Below are 24,687 nucleotides of genomic sequence, written 5' to 3' on the forward strand. Positions count from 1 at the left end.
AGGGTGTGTTAATGATACTGTATACTTCAGAGTAGTTAAGACAGGAAATTTTATGTCATGTGTTGTTTTTTTTTTTTACCACAAGAAGAAATTAGAGTGTAACCCTATTAAAATGCTATTTTGGTTTCTCCCATTTAATTTAGCAATAATGTTAATTATTTTTAGAAATTTCCTAGTATTAAAACATCCTTGCAATCTTGGTATAAACCACAGCGTCCTCTGTGATAGATGATGAAGAGCCAATTTCCTTAATATGTAGAGAACTCTTAAAAATCTATAGAAAAAACAGACAAAAGTAATTTATCACAAGTATCAACAACATATGAAAAGATTTTCAGCCCTCGCTGTACAGAATGCAAGTTAAAACAACAGTGACCAGTTTTCATGTACGTATGAGCAGAGACTAGAAGTGATGCCACGTGGCGACACTGAGGTCACGTCACTCTCTGCCAATGGGAGTGAAAGCCAGTACCACCTATTTGGAGGGCAGTGTTGTATTTTACTGACAATATTTTAAATGCTGCAGCAGGACTTCCCTGGTGGCCCACTGGTTAAGAATCTGCCTGACGATGCAGGGAACACACGTTCAGTCCCTGCTTCAGCAAGATCCCACATGCCACAGGGCAGCTAAGCCCCCTGAGCTAGAGCTGGAGCCTGGTCTTCACAGCAGGAGAAGCCACAGCAGTGAGAAGCCGACACACCACCACTGGAGAGGAGCCCCAGAGAAAGCCTGTGCGCAACAGCACAGACTCAGCGCAGCCAAGAATAAAAGAAAGAAGCAATCAGCGCCACAGCAATTCTACTTCAGAGAACTTTAGAATTTCAGGTGCTTTCAAATGCGCAAGAGTATTCTCAGGGATAGCCATTGAACCATTATTAGTAAGAATTTAAAAAACTGGGGAAATGCAAGTCTGTTAAGAGCTAGATTGGTTAAGTAAATTTTGGTGGATGTATAAATTAGAACACTGTTTAAAAGAGTGAGATAAACGGTGGGTTCTGACATTAAAAGATGTTGAAACTACATCATTGTGGGAAGAAAAGAGAGGATCAGAACAAAATACAACTCCATTTTAGGTTTTTAACAACACTGGCTATAGTAGCTTATGCCTCTAAAAGATGTCTGAAATAACGGACAGTGGCTCTGTCTGGGGAAAACAGGGAGGATTTTAACTTTTCTTCATTATTTCTGAGAGAAACTTTGTCTCATAAATGTTCTTAAAAGAATATAAAGTGTAGGATATTCAAGACTACCCGTACCTGTCAAGCCATCCTCATTATGGAAGTCTTAGACTCATCCTTTCTTGTTGTCTACTGGAGCTTTCAGAACCATGAAGAGTATATTAAAATCACTGATTACGTTTCTGCAGCTCTGTCAGCTTCTCCATTACTCCAATTTCTATCGGTAAATTGTGTGCCGCATGTCAAGGAGGGCCGAAGCCTGGCCCCCGTAACACTTGGAAAGCGTCTGCCGATAGTCGCCTTCTAAACATTCGAAATCTTTTGTTGAACTCCTATTGTCCTTCCAGTTCCTTCCTCAGAATTAAAACAACAATGGAAAGTTCCTGACTTATCTATAAAGCTAAACACTTTAAGAATTTGATCTACAAACATTTTTTTTTCTCCAGCCCCACAAATGTGATTATTTGCAGTGTTGAAGTACAGTGACTTAGCTGCAGCTTTGTTAGTTTAGGGAACTGAGCAATTCCTGGTTTCCAAAGACAGATTTTGAGGGGAAAGTTATGTATATTCAGTCTTATTTCCTCATTAAAGAAAAACAATGCATTTACAAGACAAACTTTCAAGACAGGGTAGAGAAAGGATTGTGCAAAGAATGATGATGAACCTGGGATTGTCCGCTGGTCCTTGTCTGCAGATCTCTTTGGCAGCATAAAACCTCACATTTTTATCAGCTCACCTCACTCAGGGCTTGACTTGGCTAACAGTCTGTTTCCTCAGGGTAACTGCTGCCCCACATGTCCGGCAGGGTCCATGAGCCGCTTCTGGATGGGCCTTCTAGATAGGGCCTTACTCTTTCAATACCACTTTTATTGGATACCCTTGAAAAAAATGTATGACAAATAGACTCAGCCCCTCTTAGCTAAATGGGTGGTATTACTGAAAATAGCCGGATGATGTCATCCAGGTGGTAAGTATGTGGGAATTCGCTGGAAAATTCTTTCAACTTTTTGTATGTTTGGCATTTTTCCTGATAAACACTGGGGGGAAGTACAGCTCGGGAAAGTCCTCCAGGCCTCCTTCCAGCAGTGTTGTGCTTTCTCAGAGAGCTCGGTGCGTGCACTGGTAGAGGGCAGCCTCTGGAGCCCACCTGCCAGCCTCCTCTGCCTGCCAGCTGTGTGCCCTGCAGGAGATTCCTGCACCGCTCTGAGCCGGAGTTTGCTGTGGGAGTGAAATGAGTGTGTGGGTTACAGCGCTCTCTATCCACAGTCAACTCTCAGGGACCTTTGGCAATTGCTGTCCCCTCACCCCACCCCCGCTCCTGCTGTTTAATCAGCTTCCTTCGTAACAGGTGACTGAGCCACTCAGAACAGCCGGCAGTGGTGCTCTCCCAGATCGTTGATTTGGAAGACAGTTGGGGGCTACCTTGCGACTGAATTGTTAATTCAGACATTAGGACCATCTCCTAAAATCAGTTCCATTTCATGTTGTCCCCTGCTTAGCCTTAGTAAATAAACACAAGGGACATACCGTAACTCTGCTTTCTGGAGTCCAGTCCCCATCACAAAGGTCAGTTTGCCCTGAGTGTTGGGGTCTGGGCTGGGCAGGCGGGCCTCCCGGTGGCCATGCTTGCTTCCTGAGCCGCCAGGTCTGCGGTTCTCGTCCCTTTCTCGCCTTGACTGGTGCTCACAGCCACTGCTTTCACCTTCCCCAGGGCAGTCGTGAGGAAGAGGAAGGCAGCTCAGGAAGTACCATGAATCAGTGAGGCCAGCTGCATGGATCTGGGATGTGACAGTGATGGCCCTCTTCTCCAGAACTGAGGGCTGTAACCTGCCGTCCTCCACTGTCTTGGGTTTTTGAAGTCCTTTCAGTGGTTTTTAGCGTATTCACAGTTTTATGCATCACCCCAAACAGAAACCTCATCCCCATTAGTGGTCAGTCAGTCCCCATTTTCCCCTCCCCTCCCTGCCGTTGGCAAACACTATTCTACCTTCTGTCACTATGGAGGAGCCTATTCTGAGTGTTTCACACAGATGCAGCCACGTGATATGTGGCATCGTGTGTCTGCCTTCATGATCTTTCTATCCGTTCTGTAGCCCACGTCAGTACTTCATGCCTTTTTATGGCTGAACAGTAGCGCGTCACATGGACAAAGCCTGGTGTGTTTATTCATTCACCTGTTGATGGCCATTGAGGTTGCTTCTACTTCAGGGCTATCATTAGGAATATTTGCATGGACATATTTTCATTTCTATTTGGTATACCCCTAGGAGTAGAATTATTGGGGCTTATGGTAATTCTATATTTAATTTTCTGAGAAACTGCCCAAATATTTTCTCAAGTGCAGCAAAGGCTGCACCATTTCACCTTCCAGCCAGTGATACTGGAAGGCTCTAGTCTCCCCACTTCCTCGCCTGTAGTGTTATCATCTGTCATTGTGATTATAGCCATCCTGTGGGAGTAAATTGGCATCTCATTGTGGTTTTGATTTGTATTTCCCTAATCAAGATTGCCGGGAGAAATATCAATAACCTCAGATATGCAGATGACACCACCCTTATGGCAGAAAGTGAAGAGGAACTAAAAAGCCTCTTGATGAAAGTGAAAGAGGAGAGTGAAAAAGTTGGCTTAAAGCTCAACATTCAGAAAACGAAGATCATGGCATTTGGTCCCATCACTTCATGGGAAATAGATGGGGAAACAGTGGAAACAGTGTCAGACTTTATTTTTGGGGGGGGCTCCAAAATCACTGCAGATGGTGATTGCAGCCATGAAATTAAAAGACGCTTACTCCTTGGAAGGAAAGTTATGACCAACCTAGATAGCATATTAAAAAGCAGAGACATTACTTTGCCAACCAAGGTCCGTCTAGTCAAGGCTATGGTTTTTCCATTGGTCATGTATGGATGTGAGAGTTGGACTGTGAAGAAAGCTGAGCGCTGAAGAATTGATGCTTTTGAACTGTGGTGCTGGAGAAGACTCTTGAGAGTCCCATGGACTGCAAGGAGATCCAACCAGTCTATTCTAAAGATCAGTCCTAGGTGTTCTTCGGAAGGCATGATGCTAAAGGTGAAACTCCAGTACTTTGGCCACCTCATGCGAAGAGTTGACTCATTGGAAAAGACTCTGATGCTGGGAGGGATTGGGGGCAGGAGAAAGAGGGGATGACAGAGGATGAGATGGCTGGATGGCATCACGGACTCAATGGACGTGAGTTTGGGTGAACTCCGGGAGTTAGTGATGGACAGGGAGGCCTGGCGTGCTGCGATTCATGGGGTCACAAAGAGTCGGACGCGATTGACTGAACTGAACTGAACTGAACTGCATGACTAACGATGTTGAGCACTTTTTTAAAAAGTTCATTCATTTCTGGCTGTGCTGGGTTTTCGTTGCTCCAGGGGCTTTCTCTGGTTGCAGCAGGTGGGGGACTGCTCTCCAGTTGCGGAGCGCGGGCTTCTCATCGAGGTGGCTTCTCCAGTTGCAGGGCACGGGCTCTAGGGTGTGGGCTCCAGCAGTTGCCACACGTGGGCTCAGCAGTTTTGGCTTTGGGCTGTAGAGAGTTGTGGTGCATGGGCTTAGCTGCCCCTCGGCATGTGGGATCTTCCCAGAGCAGGGATCAAAACCATGTCTCCTGCATCAGCAGGCAGATTCTTTACCACTGAGCCACCAGGGAAACCCAAGTTCATTTTAAATATGCTTATTGTTCATTTGTAGGCCTGCTTTGGAGAAATGTCTATTCAAATTCTTTACCTATTTCTTAATTGGATTTTTGTCTTATTATTACTCAGTTATAAGCCCTTTTATCTGATATGATTTGCAAATATTTTCTCCCATTCCATGGCTTGTCTTTTTTACTTTGTTGATGGCAGCCTTTAAGGCACAGAAAGTTGTTTTAAAAAAGATGCATAACATTTCAGTGGAGGAAATGGTGACAAGTGGGTGCACTGGGCGTATGTTTATCCTTACCCTACACCAACTATTTTTTTTACTAGCAATTATTTTTTATCATCATGATCACCAGATCTTAAAAGAAAAAAAAATAGTTTGCTGTGTTTATTTATTAAGAACTTACATGGAGGTATTTTACCTTTTTTTTACACTTTTATATCAAATCTAAACACTGATGATAATGATTCTGGTGTTAGAATAACCGTTATTTTAGTCATTATCAGCATTGCAATTTGCTGAAAGAAAGGTAATGATGATTGTGGTGGTATGGTAATATCAATAATAGACATCACAGAAAGTTTTCTCCTGGCATCTCATGAAAGAATTAGTAGTACTTTACATGTAAATAAATCATCTCAGCTTTTGAAATAAATTTCAAATGGATCAAAGCTTTCAGGGTTGTTTTTTTTGTTTTTTTTTAAAGAAACAATAAAGGCACCAGAAGAAATAAAAAGCAAGCCCAATACAAGGTCACAGGTCGCACGCACACCCAAGATGAAGCCACTCAAGGGGCTTCTGCCCCAGGGAGAGAGGTATAGTCATGGGGCCACAAACTGCGTCTGTGTACTCTCTGACCCTCCAACCTTGGGCTTTACCTGAGCACCAGGAGTCCGGGGTACAGGCAGTAACTCTAAGGTGGTCCCTCTCCCGCAGCCTGGAGCCGGGGTGACAGGGCAGGGCAGGCCGGTCCCCAGAGCTCGGCCCCGGGCAACAGTGCCCTCTCCCCAGGACACGCGCCGCCACGACGTGGCCTCTGGGCTTGGCGCCGGAGAGGCAGAGGCGGCGTCCTGCACTCGTGTGGGAAGGCTATGAAAAGAAAACCCTTATTGGCCCAAACATTTAAACAAGAATTACACTAGGATCTTTTGTTCTCGCTCTGACATGGCCAGAATTCATTTGAAGGTCCAGAAGGATTATTTTTGTTGTTGTCGTTTTCGAATCCGAGTTATTTTATGTGAGCAAACAGAGGGAAACACAAAACAGAAACACATGGCTGAAGTCTGTCCCGTGGTGTCAGGGTGAACCACATCACTCTTTGGGGCACTGTTTTGTGCTTAAGGGGCTCCCGACTGGAATGTTCCATCTTAGGTGCTGTTGCCTTCCTCGGGAGAAGGCCCCGGTGACCGGAGGCAAGCAGCAGTGTCTGGGAATCAGGGATACAAACACAGCTCGGGAGAGCCTCACTTCTCTTTTTTTCCTCCCCAGGTTTAACAGGGAAAACCTGTTTTCTGCCAACAACTGAAGAAGCCCTCGGAAGCTGTTCCTTTGGGCCTCATGGAGCAGCTGGAAGCCGTGCTGTGAGACCCCCAGCGGGAGGAGCTGTCACCCACTGATCACTCAGCACGACGGTCGTCATGGCCAGCAAGAGGAAGTCCACCACCCCGTGCATGATCCCCGTGAAGACCGTGGTGCTGCCCAGCTCCAGCGCCGAGGCCCCGCCCGCAGAGCCCGGGCCCGAGGGGCCCCTCCAGGAGCCGCCCCCAGAAGCGCCTGCCACTAGCACCGAGGCCACCCAGAGCGCCAGTGGTCCCGATGTCCCCTCACTTGCCAACGGACACCGGAGCACCTTGGATGGCTATGTGTATGCCTGTAAATACTGTGACTTCAGATCCCAGGACATAACCCAGTTTGTGGGACATCTGAGCTCAGAGCACACAGACTTTAACAAAGACCCAAGCTTTGTATGCACTGAATGCAGCTTTCTGGCAAAAACTCCCGAGGGGCTTTCTCTGCACAACGCCAAGTGTCACTCGGGGGAAGCCAGCTTTGTGTGGAATGTGGCCAAGCCAGACAATCACGTGGTTGTGGAGCAGAGTGTCCCCGAGGGCACCAGCCCTCCTGACCTGTCAGGGGAGCCAAACGTGGAGGGGACGGATGGACAGGCGGAAATCATCATTACCAAGACTCCAATCATGAAGATAATGAAAGGCAAAGCTGAAGCCAAGAAGATCCACACGCTCAAGGAGAACGTGCCCAGCCAGCCCACCGGGGAGGCCTTACCAAACCCTCCAGCTGGGGACACGGAGGTGAAAGAGGGGGACCACGCCTTTGTCAACGGGGCGGCCCCCACCAGCCAGGCCTCAACCAACCCCACGAAGCCCCCCCACTCGGCCAACGGGCCCCTGCTGGGGACGGTGCCAGTGCTGCCCGCGGGCATCGCCCAGCTCCTCTCCCTGCAGCAGCCACCCCCGCAGGCCCAGCAGCCCCTGCCCACCGCCAGGTCCCTCCCCAAAGTGATGATCCCACTGAGCAGCATTCCCACGTACAACGCAGCCATGGACTCCAACAGCTTTCTGAAGAACTCCTTCCACAAGTTCCCCTACCCAACCAAAGCCGAGCTCTGCTATTTGACTGTGGTCACCAAGTACCCGGAGGAACAGCTCAAGATCTGGTTCACCGCCCAGAGGCTGAAGCAGGGCATCAGCTGGTCCCCGGAGGAGATTGAGGACGCCCGGAAAAAGATGTTCAACACCGTCATCCAGTCGGTGCCCCAGCCCACCATCACGGTCCTCAACACCCCCCTGGTTGCCAGCAGTGGCAACGTCCAGCACCTCATCCAGGCCGCTCTGCCTGGGCATGTGGTAGGGCAGCCGGAGGGCGCGGCGGGGGGACTTCTGGTCACTCAGCCTCTGATGGCCAATGGGCTGCAGGCCCCCAGCTCCTCTCTCCCCCTGGCAGTCACCTCTGTCCCCAAGCCGCCCGCTGTCGCACCCATTAACACCGTGTGTTCAAATACGACGTCGGCCGTGAAGGTGGTAAACGCCGCCCAGTCACTCCTCACAGCCTGCCCCAGCATCACCTCCCAAGCCTTCCTCGATGCCAGCATCTACAAGAACAAGAAGTCTCATGAACAGCTGTCAGCTCTGAAAGGGAGCTTCTGTCGGAACCAGTTTCCAGGGCAGAGCGAAGTGGAGCATCTGACCAAAGTGACAGGTCTCAGCACCCGGGAGGTGCGCAAGTGGTTCAGCGACCGCAGGTACCACTGCCGGAACCTCAAGGGCTCCAGGGCTGGACTGCCTGGAGAGCACGGCACCCTGCTTGTCGACCCTGTGCCTGAGGCACCCTTCTCCCCATCGTGCAAGACCCCCGAGGTGACCTGCCTCCCCACAGCGGCCACCCTGGCCACCCCGCTTTCTGCCAAGCGACAGTCCTGGCACCAGACCCCTGACTTCACACCAACCAAATACAAGGAGCGAGCCCCCGAGCAGCTCAGAGCCCTGGAGAGCAGTTTTGCACAAAACCCCCTTCCCCTGGACGAGGAGCTGGACCGCCTGAGGACTGAGACCAAAATGACCCGCAGGGAGATTGATGGCTGGTTTTCAGAGAGACGGAAAAAAGTGAGTGCTGAGGAGGCCAAGAAGGCCGAGGATGGGGCTTCTCCAGGGGAGGAGGAGGCCGCTGAGACCGAGGGGGAGGAGGGCTTAGCTGGGGAAAATGGCTCCCCAGAAGCGCCCGGTGGCCACTCGCTGGCCGAACGCAAAGTCAGCCCCATCAAGATCAACCTCAAGAACCTGCGGGTGACGGAGGCCAACGGCAAGGGTGAGCTCGTGGGGCCGGGCGTCTGCGAGCCTGAGGACGAGGCGCCCGGCAAGCTGGCGGAGCAGCCACCGGGCAAGGCGGGCTGCAAGAAGACGGCCCAGCAGCGGCACCTGCTGCGGCAGCTCTTCGTGCAGACGCAGTGGCCCAGCACCCAGGACTACGACTCCATCATGGCCCAGACGGGCCTGCCGCGGCCTGAGGTGGTGCGCTGGTTTGGGGACAGCCGGTACGCCCTGAAGAACGGCCAGCTCAAGTGGTACGAAGACTACAAGAGGGGCAACTTCCCCCCCGGGCTGCTAGTCATCGCACCTGGCAACCGGGAGCTGCTGCAGGACTATTATGTGACCCACAGGATGCTGTATGAGCAGGACCTGCAGAGCCTCTGCGACAAGACCCAGATGAGCGCCCAGCAGGTCAAGCAGTGGTTTGCTGAGAAGATGGGCGAGGAGACCCGGGCTGTGGCCGACACGGGCAGCGAGGGCCAGGGCCCCTGCGCCGGCGACCCTGCAGCCCTTCACAAAGGGCTGGGTGACGCCTATGTGGAGGTGTCTGAAAACAGCGAGTCGTGGGAGCCCGGTGCCCCTGAGGCCAGCACAGAGCCTTTTGACACGCAGAGTCCCCAGGCCGGATCTCAGCTGGGTAAGGAGCCCCCCAGGACCGTGCCGTCCTCTGAGGGTGCCGGGGCACTGGGTGGCGGGGAGCTGAGTCTAGGGCTGGGGTAGCTGCTGTTTCTCAGGCTGTCTGGCAGCAGGGCCACCTTGTCTGGCTGCTTCCAGGGACACCAGGCAGCAGAACCCATTCGAGCATCTGTGATGAAGGGTTGACTGTTGGGTCTGTTTCATTTTGCATTTGTTAAACATGCGCAGGGAAAGGAAGGAGCGCAGTTAATCCACCAGTGAATCCACACTTCTCTAATCATTTCTTAGCCAAAGGAGAGAATAAGAACATCACCTGAGCCAGACAAGCTACCAGGCAGGAGACAAAATAGGCCTGTCTATTCCTGATGAAGAAATTCAACCCAAATTGGGGAACAAAAGCAGAGGGAGCCTTTCACTGACCTTAGATACATGAAGTGCTTTTTTTTAAAAAAAAGGGTGAAAAATCCTGTACCTTGCATTTCTGTATTTCTTCCTGATGTAGAGGACATGGAGACTCCTTTTCCGTCTTAGATATACAGAATCCAGAGCTTGAATTTGTTTCTCAGCTTCTCTGGATCAGGACACTAGTACTTGAAAGAAAGCTTTAGAAGGTTATTTATTGAAGACAGTTTGATGCCTCAGACACATCACATTATCCGGTGTTGGTTTTCTCAGGTGTTGACCCCTGAGTTCCTGGCCTCTCCCTCCTTTCCCCACCCTCCTCACGGGTGGCCTTGTCACAGGCTGGCCAGGAGCAAGGTGGTATTCAGTTGCTCAGCCGTGTCCAACTCTTTGTGACCCCATAGACTGTAGCACCCCAGGCTTCCCTGTCCTTCACCATCTCCCAGAGTTTGCTCAAACTTGTAGCCATTGAGTCAGTGATGCCATCCAACCATCTCATCCTCTGTGGTGCCCTTCTCCTCCTGCCTTCAGTCTTTTCCACAGTTGGCTTTTTGTATCAGGTGGCTGAAGTATTGGAGCTTTAGCCCTTCCAGTGAATATTGAGGGTTGACTTCCTTTGGGATTGACTGGTTTGATCTCCTTGCTGTCCAAGGGACTCTGAAGAGTCTTCCCCAGCGCAGTTGGAAAGCATCAGTTCTTCAGTGCTCAGCCTTTTTTATGGTCCAGCTCTCACATCTCTTTATGGGAGGCTGTGGAAACCAAGGAAGTATCTGAATTCTCAGCTTCTGTAATTTGTGGGCTTTCAGAAGTTGGTTCCAGGCCTGGGTTTTTCTGGACGTGACCTTGTTTTCTACAGGCCCCCATGAGTCAATGGGGTCACCACAGCAGGTATCATGGGCACCAGGGAACAGGCGTGGGCCCACAGGCCTGGTTGCCTCAGGCACCTTCTCCAGCATCAGGCCTGCCCACCCCTGGCTTTGGCTCTGCCAACAAAATGGCAGACTGTTGGGATGAGAACCCACTAATTTATTTAGTTTTTTTTTTTTTTTTCAATTGCTATTCCCCTGAATTATATTCTTATAGCTGGAAATAGTGTGGTAGTTGTTGCACAACAATTATGAAATGTGCTCAATGCCACCTAACTGTACATTTAAAAATGGTTAAAACAGTCAATTTTATGGTATGTGTATTTGACCACAATTAAAAATGCTAACCTGGATTTGGGATAAATGGGTTTGAATCACCAGCCCTGGCTCCCCTCAGCAGGTAACTCCAACTGTGAGTGAAGAGCTGGTGTCCTGGGTGGGCAGAGCAGGGGTGGCCAGGCTGGCCGTGCCTTCGTAGCACCGTCCTCTGCTGGCCGAGACAGGCACCCAGGGGGACAGGGAGGGCTGGTCTCTCTGTAGCTGGTTCCTCTGAGCCATCCTCAAAACTGGCCCCCCTCACCCCCGGCCCCCCTCACCCCCGCGAGCATCCTGGGTGAGGGTCTCTCTGCAGCCGCCCCCTGCCCTACAACAGATGAAGACATCAGTGGGACACATGTCAGGAAGCAGCCCTGCCGAGTGAGCAGTGGAAGGGGAGGCAGTGCGTGGCAAGGGTTTACAGCCCGGAAGTCAGGCTCCCAGCCCGGCCTCAGGCCTAGGTTTGCCGAGGGGAGGCTCCAGGCCCTGCTAGGTGCGGCCAGCATCCTGTCCTCTGCCCCACCTTCCTTCGGGCTGGAGGGCAGGGAGGCTGGTGGGCAGGCCGAGCTTCTGGATGAAGTCCCTGACGTGGGAGGGTGGGCCATTCTGGTGCTGCACGTGGAGGTGACAGGCCTGTGTTTTCTTCTCAGAAACAGACTGAATGGGAACTGATGGCTGTGAAGGACCGGCCAGCCTTGGGAGGCTGCCGCCGCTTGGAAGGGCCCAGCCCCTCTCTGCTGCCACAGGCCGAGGCCACACCAGCCCCTGGCCTGCACAGGCCTCCATGCAGCCAAGCCTGCCACCACCCAGCCCGCCACCGCCCGCGAGCGGGGAGACGCATCTGCCAGTTCTCCTGCCCACAATGTAGGACTTCTCCTTTGCCTTCCAGTGAATAAATAGTTCAGATTTCATATTCATAGACACAGAATCAAGTTTTTAACATATAAATCTGCCTATACACGTTTAGTAAAATGTCAGATTGCAGACACTTTTATTACATAGAAACTCTGGTTAGCAGTCCATGGTCTCTTACATCATCTCTAGAAACGCCCCGTGTCTGCTCTCTGAAGATCGCTGGGCCGCGCGTGCCTACACCTTCCACGGTCGGGCTGGGGTCACCACATCTGCAACCGCGGGTCTCCTTTGTGGTCCTCGAGGAAGGCAGCGCCTTTGAAGAGACCTTGGCCCTTTCAGCGGTGACCCGCAAACCGCACAGTGGGCTCGCCTCGCCTCCTGGGATGGTCACTGCAGAGCCTGTGTTCCCGGCGGTTTAATAAACAGAGCGGGTATGTGGTTAGTGTCTGATGCTCACTCTCTCATAAGCTGTTACAGCAGTTCTGCTTTTTCATAGAGTTTGACTCATGGACCATAACTCTTCAGTGATCAGATCGACTAAAGAAACACCTGTCAAGCCTGATGTCCTGACCTATGTGCCGCTTTTTTTTCAGTCTAGACATCTTTAGAGAGGAAAATTGACAAGAGAAACAGGGATGGGCGATGGGAGTGAAGGCCACAGCCGCTGGGGGGCTTCCACAGCCCTCTGTCAACACTCACTCCACAGCCACCTCTGGTTTGGGAAGGAAGACCCAGGCTCAACCTGTCAGAGCAAGAACTGACGGGGCTCGGGGGCCTCTCGGAACCATCAGAGCCGGGGTGGTCCTCAGCACAGAGACCTGTGTGTGGGGTTCCCGACAAAGTCCGAGTCCTGGCCCCACACCTGGGGCCTGGCTGGTGTGCTGGACTTTGCTGGACAGGTCCTTGTGAGGTTTTTAAAGTTCTGTATTTATATCCCCGAGCTTAGAAACACGATCTCTATGTTAGCCGAACCGTCATATCCGCTTTTTTAATTGAGGAAAAAGTCACAGGAAGAGGTGCCTCTGTAACCCTGAGAAACTTGCTTACAAAGCTGTGCTCAGCAGTAAATCCCTATATCCCCAAGATCAGCCGCTCTGCAAGCAGCAGGTAAAGAGTGAAGCTCCCAGAAACCCCCTGCTGCCCAGAGCACCAAGGCCTGGGTGCTCCTCCTGGGCCCAGGCCGGTGGGCAGCATCAGAAGACCCCAGAGGGACGGCAGGGGCTGTGGTGAGAAATACTAGGGGTGGGGTAGCCACGGCCCTCCTCCCCACCCACCCCCCCAGAACCAGACCAGGCAGGCACCGGATGGGCGTGGCTCCCAGCATGGAGGTGGTGGTCACCCCTTCTGCCTCCGGGAGAGGCTTTTCTGTGGAAACCAAAAGCCCTAGAGCCACTGTTCCTCCCAAGTGTCTTTTCCCACTTGCCCGTCCCATGAGGGACCACCTCTCCTTTGATAAACAGGTCGCATGTGAGGGCTTGGCATGCTCTGCAGCCTGTTTTTGTGTCCTTTTCATGTTGGGTGTGAAGCTACTTAGCCCCAAAGCCTCTGTGGAGAATTGCCAAGAATGGCGAGTGGTTGCCTTCTATCAGAGAACAGACGCCTGGAACTTTTCCTGTAGTGTTTATGTACATGCAGATTAATTTACATATATCCATATGCAGTAGATGCTCAGTTGATGCTTTACTGGTGACTTGTACACCTGGTGTGCACACGAGACCGTGGTGTGCACACGAGACACATGGGTGCTGGGGGTGGGCGAGGCTGCTGTGCGAAGCCAGCTCCAATGGCTGTGTCCCAGAGCCCTGTGTGCCCCAGCCGAGGGCTGTCTCTTCAGAGAGGATCTTTTCTTTTCTTTTGTATTCACATGTCATTTACAACCCAAACAGCAAAGCAGAGAAAATAAATTACATGGTGGACAAGTTCATGCAGGACACAGTGACCCCGCCTCAGCACCAGCTGGTCCTTAAAAGGTGAGAAAGTCACAGTGCTGCCTGTGGGCAGGTCTTCTCACAGATGCGGGCCCTGCCCGACAGCCAGGATGCGCCGCACCCGCGCCCCCCCCCCCCCCCCGCCCCAAGTGGTGAGACCACCCAGGCTGGCCAGACCCTCCTTCCTGTGCTCTTGGATCTCAGTGACTTAGGTGGGGGCTCGGGCTGCATGCTTGAAGGAGACAGAGATGGCTGGGTCATCGAACGGGTGTCTAAAGATACCTGGGGCTCTGGGGGCAAAAGCAGGAACACAGCCAACTGGGCAGAGATGCACCCACGGCAGCCAGAGCCGGGGTGCAGAGGGAGGGCCCTGTGGCCAGGCGGGTCACCGCGGGTTTGCACCCCAGCAGAGGGTAGACTGTGATGTCGCCTCTGGTAGGAGGCAGTCTGGGCTGCAGAGTTGAGGGAAGTAGGCTGGGGCTAGTCTCTCCTGAAGAAACGCCCATTTTTGTAAGGTGACTAATCTCTCCCCTCTTCTGTGTCTGCACTTGGACTCGTCAGAGATGGTGAACCATGTCAGTGTTTCTTGTTGCCTGTCTTGTACATGTTTGGTTTATTGTATTTTTTACACAGGGTTGTAGATCCAGTTTGAACAGGTGAGACCAGATCACCATTCTGATACAGGAAACCTGGATTTATGCTACATATACTTTCATACTTTGATTATGTATTTTAGTTCTTGACTCTTGAGCTTTTTGATTTGGAAAGTGGGCTCTCTTTGTCGGGAGCCCTGGGGTCCTGAAGTGGAAAGCCAGGCTGGGGGACTCGTGGCACCTGGGGAGGGTGGCCGTGTGTGACTCAAGCTCCTTTCAAGGCTGACTGTCGGGAGCACAGGTGGGAGGTGGGTGAGAGTGGGTGGCGTAGGTGGCACCTGGAGGCACTCATGGGCCCGGGAGGCCTTCCCGCCTGAAGTCCCGCGTGTTGTCCGGGCCAAGACGCAGAGGCCGTGGGCTCTGTCCAGCTCAGTCTGTGGTCTCGTGGCAGGCCCTGTGTCCCCTCCCTGGGTGCCAGGCTGCCTTCTGCAAGGCACAGCATCAGCCATTGTGTGCACATCTTTGCTGACAGCTCCCTGCTTCTGCTGCCGTCCCGGACCCTGCTGCCTCATCTCCCTGTCCTCTTCTCGGACCAAATTCCTCCAGCTGGAGCGGCTTTTGTCCATTCAAAGATTGCAGCCCAAGTGGATAAATGTACTTTGCAGGAGAGAAGAGCCAGCCAAGGAAAAAATCATAAAACCTGGAGTTTGGGCTCCTCCTAAAACTCCTTCCCCCCTTTTCTATGCTTAGACTCACCCTGGGGTGGGGTGCCGGTCTTACCTTTTGTGTGATGACTAAACTGTCCAAGGCTCAGCTGTGTGCTGGAGAAAAGGCCTCTGGACGCGGGCAGCCCTTGTAGGCCGAAGCCAGCAGCTGCCCTGGTCAGGAGAGTCGCGGGCTGTATCCTCTCCTCAGCCACTGGTCCCCTGTCCTGTGCTCCCACACCCGCTGCCTTGCTTCCGTTCCCGGGAGCACAGACTCTCCCCACCTGCCTGCCTATGCCTGGGGGCTAGAGGGCATCTGTGTGCACAGAAGCGCCAACACCGGAAAATGTGGGGTGAGTAGGGCCCCCTCTCTCCTCAACAGTCCCCTCCCCAAGCAGGGCTTCAGTCTGGGGTCCCCCCCGTGCGTGTCCTGGCTCCATTCATAACAGCCGGGCTGGGTGACATGGGCTGGGGTGGCTACAGGCAACCTCGCGACAGACGGAACGGATGCCCAGCTCTAGGTCTAGGTGAACCCACAGGCCTCGTGTGCAATTCGTTTATGCTGGAATCTGTGTCCCCAGCTCTGGTCACACTTGTGGGCAGGGAGGTGAGGGCAGACGCAGCTTCCCCTCAGGGCTGACCCGGCATCTGGGTGGGAGGAGAAGCAGAGGAGCGCTTGCCTGGAGAGGACAGGCCACCTGCTCTTAAACCTGTGACCGGCGTGCAAACCTGGCCTCCTCTGCACGGAGGCCCTGGCCGGCACCAGACTGGAGCCCGACAGCAGGAGCCCGCGTGGGGCAGAGGCTAGAGCGGGTGGGCGCCCAGCACTGGCAGTTCTGCGGGTGAGGGTGGGGCCGGCTCCCGCTCTCCCAGGTGCTGAGTCCTACCTGGGTTGCTGGACGCGGGGCATCGGTGCAGCTGCTCCCCTGCTGTCCTCGCCTGGCCGAGCCCCTCTGGCTGTTTCTCCTGGCAGGCAGGTTCTTGTGGGGAGTCTGGGCGTTTACCTGGAGAGCGCGTCTTCCTCCAGGAGTCCACTCTGCCCCCCTGGGCAGGGGAGCTGAGGAGCATCTCTCAGCTGAGGCTAATTTACGACGTCTGTCCCTCCCCTTGGTGAGGGGACGGTCTGAAGGCCCCCATGTGACTGGAGCGGGAGGTGGACTGTCCAGGAGTCACGGAGGACAGGAAGCTGCAGGCCCACGGTCTGGTCCTTCCCGGTCAGGACCCTTTCAGGGTGCCTGCTTGTCCCGCGATTCGTGTTCGGGGACGCTGTCCCTCACCCTGGGTCCTGCCCCCCCAGCTCTCCCGTCCGGTTTGCTGCCCCTGTGGCCTAGAGAGCCAGCGCCCCCCTGGGTGGATGCGGCCTGGTCGCAGGCTGTGGGGTGATGCTGAGGGGAGAGAGGGTCACCCCTGAGCAGTGGGTTCCTGTCCAGCTCCCCAGCACCACTTCGTTCAGTGTGTCCAGGGGGCCGGACTGTGCCATCGTTGTTGGAGACCCCCTCATCCCTGTCTGCGCAGTCGACTGAAAGTGCACAGAGCGCAGCCTGGGTGCCAGGCCAGAGGTTGCCAGAGGCGAGCAGGGTCTGTCTGCCTCCCTGGTGGCTGCTTTTCTGCCGCCCGCTCACGGACTGGTCTTCAGCACAGACCTTTTGTTCCCTGAGGGCGGGCGAGGGCGGCTGCGGGAGGAAGGCCGGGAGGGCAGGGGCAGCTGGCTGGAGGTGCGCCTCCTGCCCCGGAGCCGCTGAAGCAGCCATCATCTTGGTGCTAAGGGGCCACTGCCCTGTTCTGTCCGTCCGGGGCCCTCCTCCTCCGGCGAGGGAGGCACAGGCCCACGCGGGCTGTCACCGGGCCTGGTGGAAGCGCAGTCCTCACCCCAGGAAGGTGTTTTTAACAGAAGATTGGAACTTGCCTTTGGACGGCGGCTGTGCTGGGCCAGGAGGAGGGGGCTGCCCTCTGGGCCGAGTCTCCAGGCCTCACAAGGTCCCCTGTGGGGATGCTGCTATTTCTAAGATGCAAATTGCACATTTCCTAGATTTTGTATCTGTGGATTTGGATAAGGGAGGGGAACAGGGCCAAACTGCTTGTACAATTTGAAATGGGCCGAAATGGTACTTTAAATCTTTTGATTGCTCCTAAATAAAAATGTAAATACATTTCAAACCTGTGGACTGTTTTGTGGGGGAATCAGAAAAAAAGCTGAGAACACTGACATCTCTGGACTTACTCTGTAGGCAAGACTAGCAACTCGGAGGGACGAGCAGTGCAGTTTCCCTCGGGCGCTCCGGGTAAGTTCCAGCTTGCCGTGTCCAGCCGGTTGGGTCACTAGATAAAAGGACTGCAGCACCCATGGACTGATGCTAAACAGAGGGAAACTGAGTCAGACCTAGAGCTGTCAGGCATCCAGTGAGAAGACACTTCCTGGAGGAAAATACTGAGAAACTTGTCATTTGCTAAGGAGAGGTTGGCAAATAAGCCTAAGGCCCTGGGGCCTTGAAGGAACAGGATTAAAGCCCAGCCTCTAACGTTCACAGTGACTGAATCTCACGGGGGATCCTAAGGGCCTGTGCCAAAAGGAAAAAAGGACCCTTGAAAAAGCCCCAGGGGCAGAGATAGTAAGGAGGGATCCCAGGTGGACCCCAGGTCCTGGTCCTGACCTGGCCCTTCCGGAGGTGACCTGAGTCTTAGGGAAGGAACTGTGTGTGGAATCTAAAAGAAGTCTTCGGGAGGAAGCCCAGCTGAGTGTAGAACCTGAACAGTTGACCCACGGTGGCTGCAGGCTTGGCCGCTCGTGTGGACGGAGTGGACAGCAGGGGTGGCCAGGGGTCACTGCGGGTGTCCTGAGGCAGCTGCAGAGGCCTCCAGCAGGGAACAGAACCCCAGTCAGACACCAGAAGAGCCACTGAGGGCCCTCGGGCTGAGACCAGACTTGATCAGTTTAACTGATGTGACCTTGTTTTGTTCCACAAGCTCCTTTGGTGCAATGACCTAATACCACTTAAGAGTTGTTTTTCCCCCAAGAACTGAAATGGTGGGAGGGGATGAGTTCAAGCTGAAAGGCCAGTGAGTGTCCAGCCCCAGGCCCAGCCTTGGGCAATAATGTTCAGGATGTCCCTGGTCAGGAGGGAGGCCCTGCCCTCAGCACCAAGACCACAGATCCTTGTCAAGGGTGGTGTCCCTGGCTGAGGTCAGAAACCACTCAGGCCTCCTCCTGGCAGGAAAGGTGGGGATGTGGGGGCAGGGGTCGGGGGTTGGTCTGGATGCAGAAAGCCCCTGCTCTCACAGTCGGTGCTGTGTGTGAGCAGGTGGAGAAGCAGGCTTCTCCCCACCGTGGGCCAGGACACTTCCACCCAAAATGAGGGCCTCCCCCACAGCCCCCACCCCCATGCTGGGCCTCCTGGTCACTCAACCAATGTCTGGAGGAATTCGGGTTAAACTCAATCTGTGAATCTGCTGCCACGTTTTCTGCTAGGAAGAAGGATCAAGAAACTTACAGGGAAGGGTGAAGGCAGTCACAGAGTCCATGGGAGGTGTCTCCTCCAGTCAGTGGGGCCGCCCGACAGCAGAGCCAGTGAAAGAGCGGGCCTGCTGGTTAAAATCAAAGTGGGCAGGCCCGTGACAGCGGGCCCCAGCCCTAAGGCCCCCGCCACCCACCTCTCCCGCCGCTGGTCAGCAAAGCTCGCTCCTGCCCGTGAGAACACACGGGTCAGGAAGACTGCGTTAGTCCCCGCCTACCACCTTCTTGTCCGAGGGGGAAGACATCCTCCTGAGTCAGACCACGAAGCGCCAAGAAAAAAGCCGAGGCGATAGAACCTGAGCAGGGTGTTTGGCTACATCTAGTTCAGGGACAACAGGAAGGATCTCAAACTGGGATCCCAGTTCTCCAAGTGGGTGGTGCTCAGAGGTGCCTGCAAAGGACCAGGACTGGCACCAAATCTGAGAACTTGGGAAATGCATGTCTTGGTCTGACTTGTCATATAGGAAAGGGATACTCTGAACTGTTAACTCTATAAAAAACCTGCCTTGAGCTCGTCTTCAAAACCTTGGGTCTCTCCAAAGCCAGGGACCGTACTTGCATACCTACATACTTGCATACACCAGGGCCATGTCCCATGATGGCCATTTTAAGAACCAACTGATTACACTTACCTGTGTCTCTTCAATGATCACCCTCAGGCTTTCTGGGCTGGCATATTACGCCCATCCCCACCCACGCATCCAACAGGCAGGTAGCTCTCTTCTCTGTACAGCAGCATTTTTGATCCACCAGCACAGACCACTACAAAAACAGCCACAGGAAGGGAAGGGCAGGGCCCTTTAAACCATATTCTAGGCAAAAAGACTTCGGCCCCAAGCTCTAGAGGCAACCAGAGTATAACCGAGAAACCTACACTTGAATGCTATGTGGGCCTTATTTTTAAAGGAGCGGTTTCTGCCGAACTGGGAAGGGACTCTGGCTGCTTGCAGGCGGGCAGCACTCTACGCTGCCTCACCCTCGGCACACGAGCTGGGGGAGAGGGTGGCCTCACACCGCCTTGCAGCTCAGAGGGGTCTGCTGGACTGGGAAGTAAAAAACCTCCTCACCTGCTTCTATTACAGAATAACCACCAGGCAAGTGGCCCCGGTTAACACGTCTCCGGAGAGGAGCAGGTGGTCCTGCGCCTCAGAAAGAACTCACAAGTTACGGGATAAAAGACATGAGAATAACTGTGTGTGGCAGTTAGATCTTAAGCGGGCAGCGTAGCGAACGACCAGCCTCAAGCCTGGGTTTGGCAGTAGGTTGGCGCGAGCTCAGGGCTGGCTGTTCTGAGGCACCTTCGTGCCCACGGGCTGGGACTCTGGCCCCTGTCTTTAGAAGTGGGGCTGCGCCCCTTCAGCCTTCCACGCCTGCCTTGGATCTTTCCACCAGCCAGGCAGAACCTGCCACGGGTGCAGCAGGGTCCATCAACAACCAATGGCCTGTGCCCTGCAAAGCCAGCGGCTCCTTCATTCCTCCTTCCTTCCTGAAGGATAGCATCCCATGTCATCTTTGCCTTTAAAGAAACCTGCTTCATTGGCTGGCTCTGCTCCATGTCCTCACCTCCCACCCCTCGCCCACTGAGGCTGAGCAGCAGGAAGAGCAGAAGGTCATTATGGTGCCATTGAGAAGTAATTCCACTTTTTACAGTCCTTTTCAGAAGGAAAGCTTTTTCATTAAAATTTAAAATTTTTATTAACATTTAAATTATAAACGAAACGTTGGCAACCATATATAGACATGTTTGCTATGGACAGCTGATTGGGAGGTGGTACTTTGAAATACCATTTCAGAATTAGTTTAAATAAATCAATACGTTTTCTGAGAAACTGTGTGATTTCCTTCGGTTTACAGTTCATGATATGGAAAGTTTAATATAATGTTAAATAATTTATTGTCTATCCTAAAAGCTATAGAAAATGGAATTACTATTGGGATCAGATAATAACAAGGCTTGAATGGCTCAGTGGTTCTTCTGAAGAGTATATAGAAATCTTAAAAAGGTAACACTGTTAACTGAGCTGTAAATCCGTAAAAATAACAGGTCTGCCACAGTGCGCAGATAAGTTCGTTCATTTTGCTTCCCCAGTCCCATCCCCCCACCAAGCAGCTTTCAGGTCAGAAGTGGAAGACATAGAAAATCATACATCCTACGTGAAGGAATGAAGGTCGTGAGAGACAGAGTGTGCAAAAATAAACTTTACAAGTCCATACTCCAACATCATGTCCATCTATTGTCAGGACCTGATTGATTTCACAAACGCTCGAGATCACCCAGACAGCGTCCTCTTGCAGGGTCGTCTGGCAGACTCCGATCCAAGGTGTCTTGCTGTGACAGGGAAAATGGTCTTCACTCTGATTTGGGACTCACGGCTGGCCTGCTGAGCTGCTGTGGGAGGACATGTTCCTTGTGAGAGGGCGTTTCCTGAACGCGTGGCGGCCAGTGCCCAGCTGGACCTCTGCTTTGGGGAGTGGCCTTTCCACTCTGGGCCCATAGGTGCCCATCAGTCCTGACCCAGCTGACGTCTTGCTCTGGCTCTTAGGGGGCCGCGACACAAATGCAGGCACGTCCTCACTGACGTTGTGGGGGGAGCCGCCTGCTGCCCAATGCCCACAGACATGTGTCCCCTGGTGAGCGGGTCCTTCAGGCTTGAGCCCAGGCTGCAGGCGGGGGGCACTGCGGCCCAGTGGGTGCCCCAGGGCCGCTGTCCTGCCCCGGCCCCGAGGCGCTGCAGCTGAGGCCCTGCAACTCGCTATTGCTCTCCCTGCCCCCGGTGGCACCCTGGGCCACCTTGGCCTCCTCCACAGGCTCCTCGCGGCCTGGCTGCCCGATACTGCTGCCCTACACACGAGGCTGTGTGTCAGTCAGGTGGGTGGTGCTCCTGGTCGTGGGCAGCGTGCCCTTGTGCTGTGCCCTGCTCTCCAGGCAGGCCCTGTGCTCCTCCGCCCGGGCTCCAGGACACCTCCCCTCCCTCCCTGCCCGGCTAGGGTTTAAAGCTGCAGGACTATGTAAACGTTGACTCCGGAGCCCAGCCGAGGCTGCTGCTGCTCCGCTTCTCTCAGGAATGTCAGCGGCTCCTGAGCCTCCTGTGCCGCCAGCTGAGGCAGCCTCTCTCTCTGAGAGGCAGTGGCCGTGGTGGTCCCAAGACGGAAGGCTCCATCGCCAGAAGGCAGGGCCAGGTGTGTGTGCTTCAAGGCCAGACAGTACAGTTTTTTGCCTTCACCCAAGGCTGGGATGTGGAGGCCCAGAATAGGAATACATCTCACTAATGGCGTGCTTTTCGTCTAGCGTCCACGGCTGGAATCTGGGCTCCAGGCGGTGAGGCCAGGAAGGGCGGCGCCACAGGCCACTTCCCTGGAACCCAGTCCACGGCCCCCTCTCCGTGCGCAGCACGGCACCTGCCGTGCCCTGCGAGGCTGGGGCACGGCTAGAGGCGGCTGTCTCCGTTGACCCGAGTCCTGCGCGGGGCCCTGGGCAGGAGGGAAGAGCATCCTGACGGGCGGCGGGTTGAAGCCCAGGGGGATGGGCGAGGGGAACCAAGGGCAGCCAGCCACCCCCTCAGCCTCTCAGGACCCCTCCTCCAGGCCACCTCGCCCACACCCCTCACCTGCGATCCCGACCGTCAAAATGGTCTGCGAGATGCTCCTGGGAGATGCGGAAGTCCTCAAAGGGCTGCTGGTAGCGAGCTTCGAAGGAGCCCTCCCGGGCTCGGCCGTGGAACAGCGGGCCGGAGGAGTCGCAGCTCCGCTCCCGCAGGGACGCACCCCCAAAGGGGCAGAGGTCGCCGTTCTCCTGCTTCGGCAGGGACACAGGGCTCAGCGGCTGCCTGGCCCCACACCGCCCCTCCGCCCGCCCGCCCGCCGGTACCTTGGCGGGGAAGACGTCAATCTTGACGAGCAGGGAGGCCAGCTCCAGGCCCTCACTGTAGTTATTCTTCAGAGGCACCGCTCTGTAGCCTGGGGGGAGGAGGCTTGGCCCTTAGCCCTGGGGGACGCCGGCAAGCTGCCCCACCCCTGAGCTGGATCGCGGTGGGCAGTGTGGAGGAAGGGCCCTCACCTGTCTTCAGACCCTTCACTGGGAAGGTAGCCTGAGCTAGGAAGTTCTGGTCACTAAACATGTCCTCCTCATAGACCACGAAGCGCAGGAAGGCGAACTCGGGATTACTGATCTGGAAGTGGAAGGGCTTGGCTGGCCACACAGGGTTCAGTCCGTTGTCCACTGTGAAAGCAAGGGCAGAAGGCCTCAGGCCGCTGCCGGGAGGATGGAGTCACACATGCAGGGGTCTGACATGCCCAGGGGTGTGGGGAGGGGAGACGTACCCACAAACTCCGTCTTCTGCTTGATGCTGTCATACTCGGCTCCAGCCACCTCGATCTCCACAAAAGGACACACGATGCCTCGGCCGTTCTTTGGCAGGTGCCGGGCCCCCAGCACCTGTAAGGCAGGCAAGGATGGGCCTGGTCTGGTCCTTCCAACTCACACCCGGTCCCCACTGAGCAGCGGAGGCACTGCGCCCTCTGCTGGGCCCTCAGGACACTGCCCAGAAGTCCCATGTGAGTTTTTGCACTCTAACCTACCTTAAATCCATGTGCATTTTAACACGAAAACGTTTAAATTACTTCCCCCCGGGACAAAAAAGTAGAAATCTCTGGAAAAAAGACATGGTCACCCCCACTCTGTCCTCGTTTCTTCTTTAAGACCCACTCAGGCCCACACTTCCTGCACCCCACAGCACCAAGCAGCCCGCATCACAGCTGCTCCCCTGGGGCCTCGAGAGGGCGGCATGGGGGCTCAGTGCTGTTCAAGCCCCCGTTCTAGCAAGTACCATCAAGCCGATTCCTGTGGCAGGGGCACCAGTTCCCTGCCTGTCTCTGCCCACTCCTGCCAGGCAGTGGCTATCCATGGTTTGGTCTTACTGGACCGCATGACTCCTGAGGGCCAAGAACTGGCCACACTGAGCCCAGTCCTCTGGCGAAGGCCTGAAGCCCCACGCCCACCTCAGAGAACGGCTTCGTCTCCCTCAAGGTCCAGGATTGCCCAGCACCCCTCCCATGTCACATTAGCCAGCCCCCCGGCCCTGGAGCCTGGAACCAGCCCAGCAGAGCGCCCCCTTCCCACCTCGATGCAGATGGCGCACGGCTCCAGCCCGCGGAGGCTGCTCTTGTCAAAGGGATCGAAGGCCTCATCGCGCATGACACTGGGCTGCAGCACATAGCCGCAATGCCCACCGGCCAGGAACAGGGCCTGGTTCATCTGCATGGGCTTGTCTGCAAGAGTGGGTTACAGTGGACTCCAGCCCAAGTGCCCAGTGGGACCCTGCCCCCGGCCGCTGCCTCACCTGGGGTCTGGAAGTTGAGGGCCACAAGCTGGCTGCCACAGATCCACATGGGCAGGGGGTCGTAATTGGAGGAGTCCAGCCGCTGACCCTTAGGGTAGATGCGGGAGAGCTGCAGGCGGTTGTACTGGAGGAACTTCTTGCCTTTGGCCTTGTTTACGTACTTCTCGGCCTTGGTCTCCGGGAAGGACGACATGTCGCGGTAGCAGGCGCGTTCGGTGCCAATCTCTGGGCCCGAGAGGGAGCGCGCTCAGAGTCCGCCCATCCAGGTGCCGTTGGGGCCAGCCCCCTCCCACCCCGGGCTGCACCCTTACTCTCTTCATCAAAGGGGACAGGCCGGCAGTAGACGACAAGCTCTGAGAGCTCCAGAGCGATCTTCTTCCTCCGTTCCATCATCTTGCCCTCGGTGAGCTGGGGACACATGGGCCCTGAGCCCAGGCTGGAGCTCCCAGGGAGAGGAGGCCCCGGCCACCTTGGGCATGCCCACTCGCACCTTCCAGACCCGGCTGTCCTCAGTCACACCCCAGAAACCGTCCTGAGGACAACACACCCTCCCAGCTTCAGAGGCCGGGATCCTCACACCACACACACTCCAGGGCGCTGGGCCGGCTGCACCCCAGGGCCGCTTGATCCTCAGCTCCGGGCCTGCCATGGGCACTGACTGCACTGGGAACGTGGGCGCAGTCCTCTGGGTCCTCAGGACCATCCTTCCAGCCCCGGCCCAGAAGCCTCACCTCTCACCTCGCAGTTCTCCTTTCTCAAAACCACCACCTACCCGCCACGGCCAGACTTCAGCCCCAGCATATCCCTCCCTAGCACCCCGTGCGGCCCTCAGACTCGTAGAGGCCTGCTTCCTTCCAGAAGCAGCTCCTGTT

At 54.7% G+C, this 24,687-nt stretch overlaps 2 protein-coding genes across 4 annotated transcripts in view; one reads left to right on the forward strand and one right to left on the reverse strand.

The window, feature by feature from the left end:
• The window catches only part of ZHX3 (zinc fingers and homeoboxes 3), a 117,565-nt gene extending 100,443 nt beyond the window's left edge, over positions 1-17,122 (forward strand). The window contains exons 3-4 of the mRNA XM_040248604.1: positions 6,331-9,303; positions 11,536-17,122. Coding sequence (XP_040104538.1) covers positions 6,480-9,303; positions 11,536-11,546 — 2,835 coding nt within the window. The 5' untranslated portion in view covers positions 6,331-6,479 and the 3' untranslated portion in view covers positions 11,547-17,122. The remainder of the gene's footprint in view (positions 1-6,330; positions 9,304-11,535) is intronic.
• A 3,017-nt stretch (positions 17,123-20,139) lies between these two features.
• The window catches only part of PLCG1 (phospholipase C gamma 1), a 32,788-nt gene continuing 28,240 nt past the window's right edge, over positions 20,140-24,687 (reverse strand). Inside the window, exons 25-32 of one of the 3 annotated variants that reach the window (XM_040248603.1) lie at positions 24,127-24,223; positions 23,816-24,040; positions 23,596-23,744; positions 22,797-22,911; positions 22,534-22,695; positions 22,345-22,433; positions 22,085-22,269; positions 20,140-21,947 (exon numbers count right to left, since the gene is read on the reverse strand). In XM_040248603.1, the coding sequence (XP_040104537.1) occupies positions 21,905-21,947; positions 22,085-22,269; positions 22,345-22,433; positions 22,534-22,695; positions 22,797-22,911; positions 23,596-23,744; positions 23,816-24,040; positions 24,127-24,223 (1,065 nt within the window). In that variant the 3' untranslated portion in view covers positions 20,140-21,904. Of the gene's footprint in view, positions 21,948-22,084; positions 22,434-22,533; positions 22,696-22,796; positions 22,912-23,595; positions 23,745-23,815; positions 24,041-24,126; positions 24,224-24,687 lie in introns of all 3 variants that reach the window. The other 2 variants (XM_040248602.1, XM_040248601.1) reach the window with 2 other exon arrangements.

Source organism: Oryx dammah, unplaced genomic scaffold, assembly GCF_014754425.2.
Source record: "Oryx dammah isolate SB20612 unplaced genomic scaffold, SCBI_Odam_1.1 HiC_scaffold_10, whole genome shotgun sequence".
Lineage (NCBI taxonomy): Eukaryota > Metazoa > Chordata > Mammalia > Artiodactyla > Bovidae > Oryx > Oryx dammah.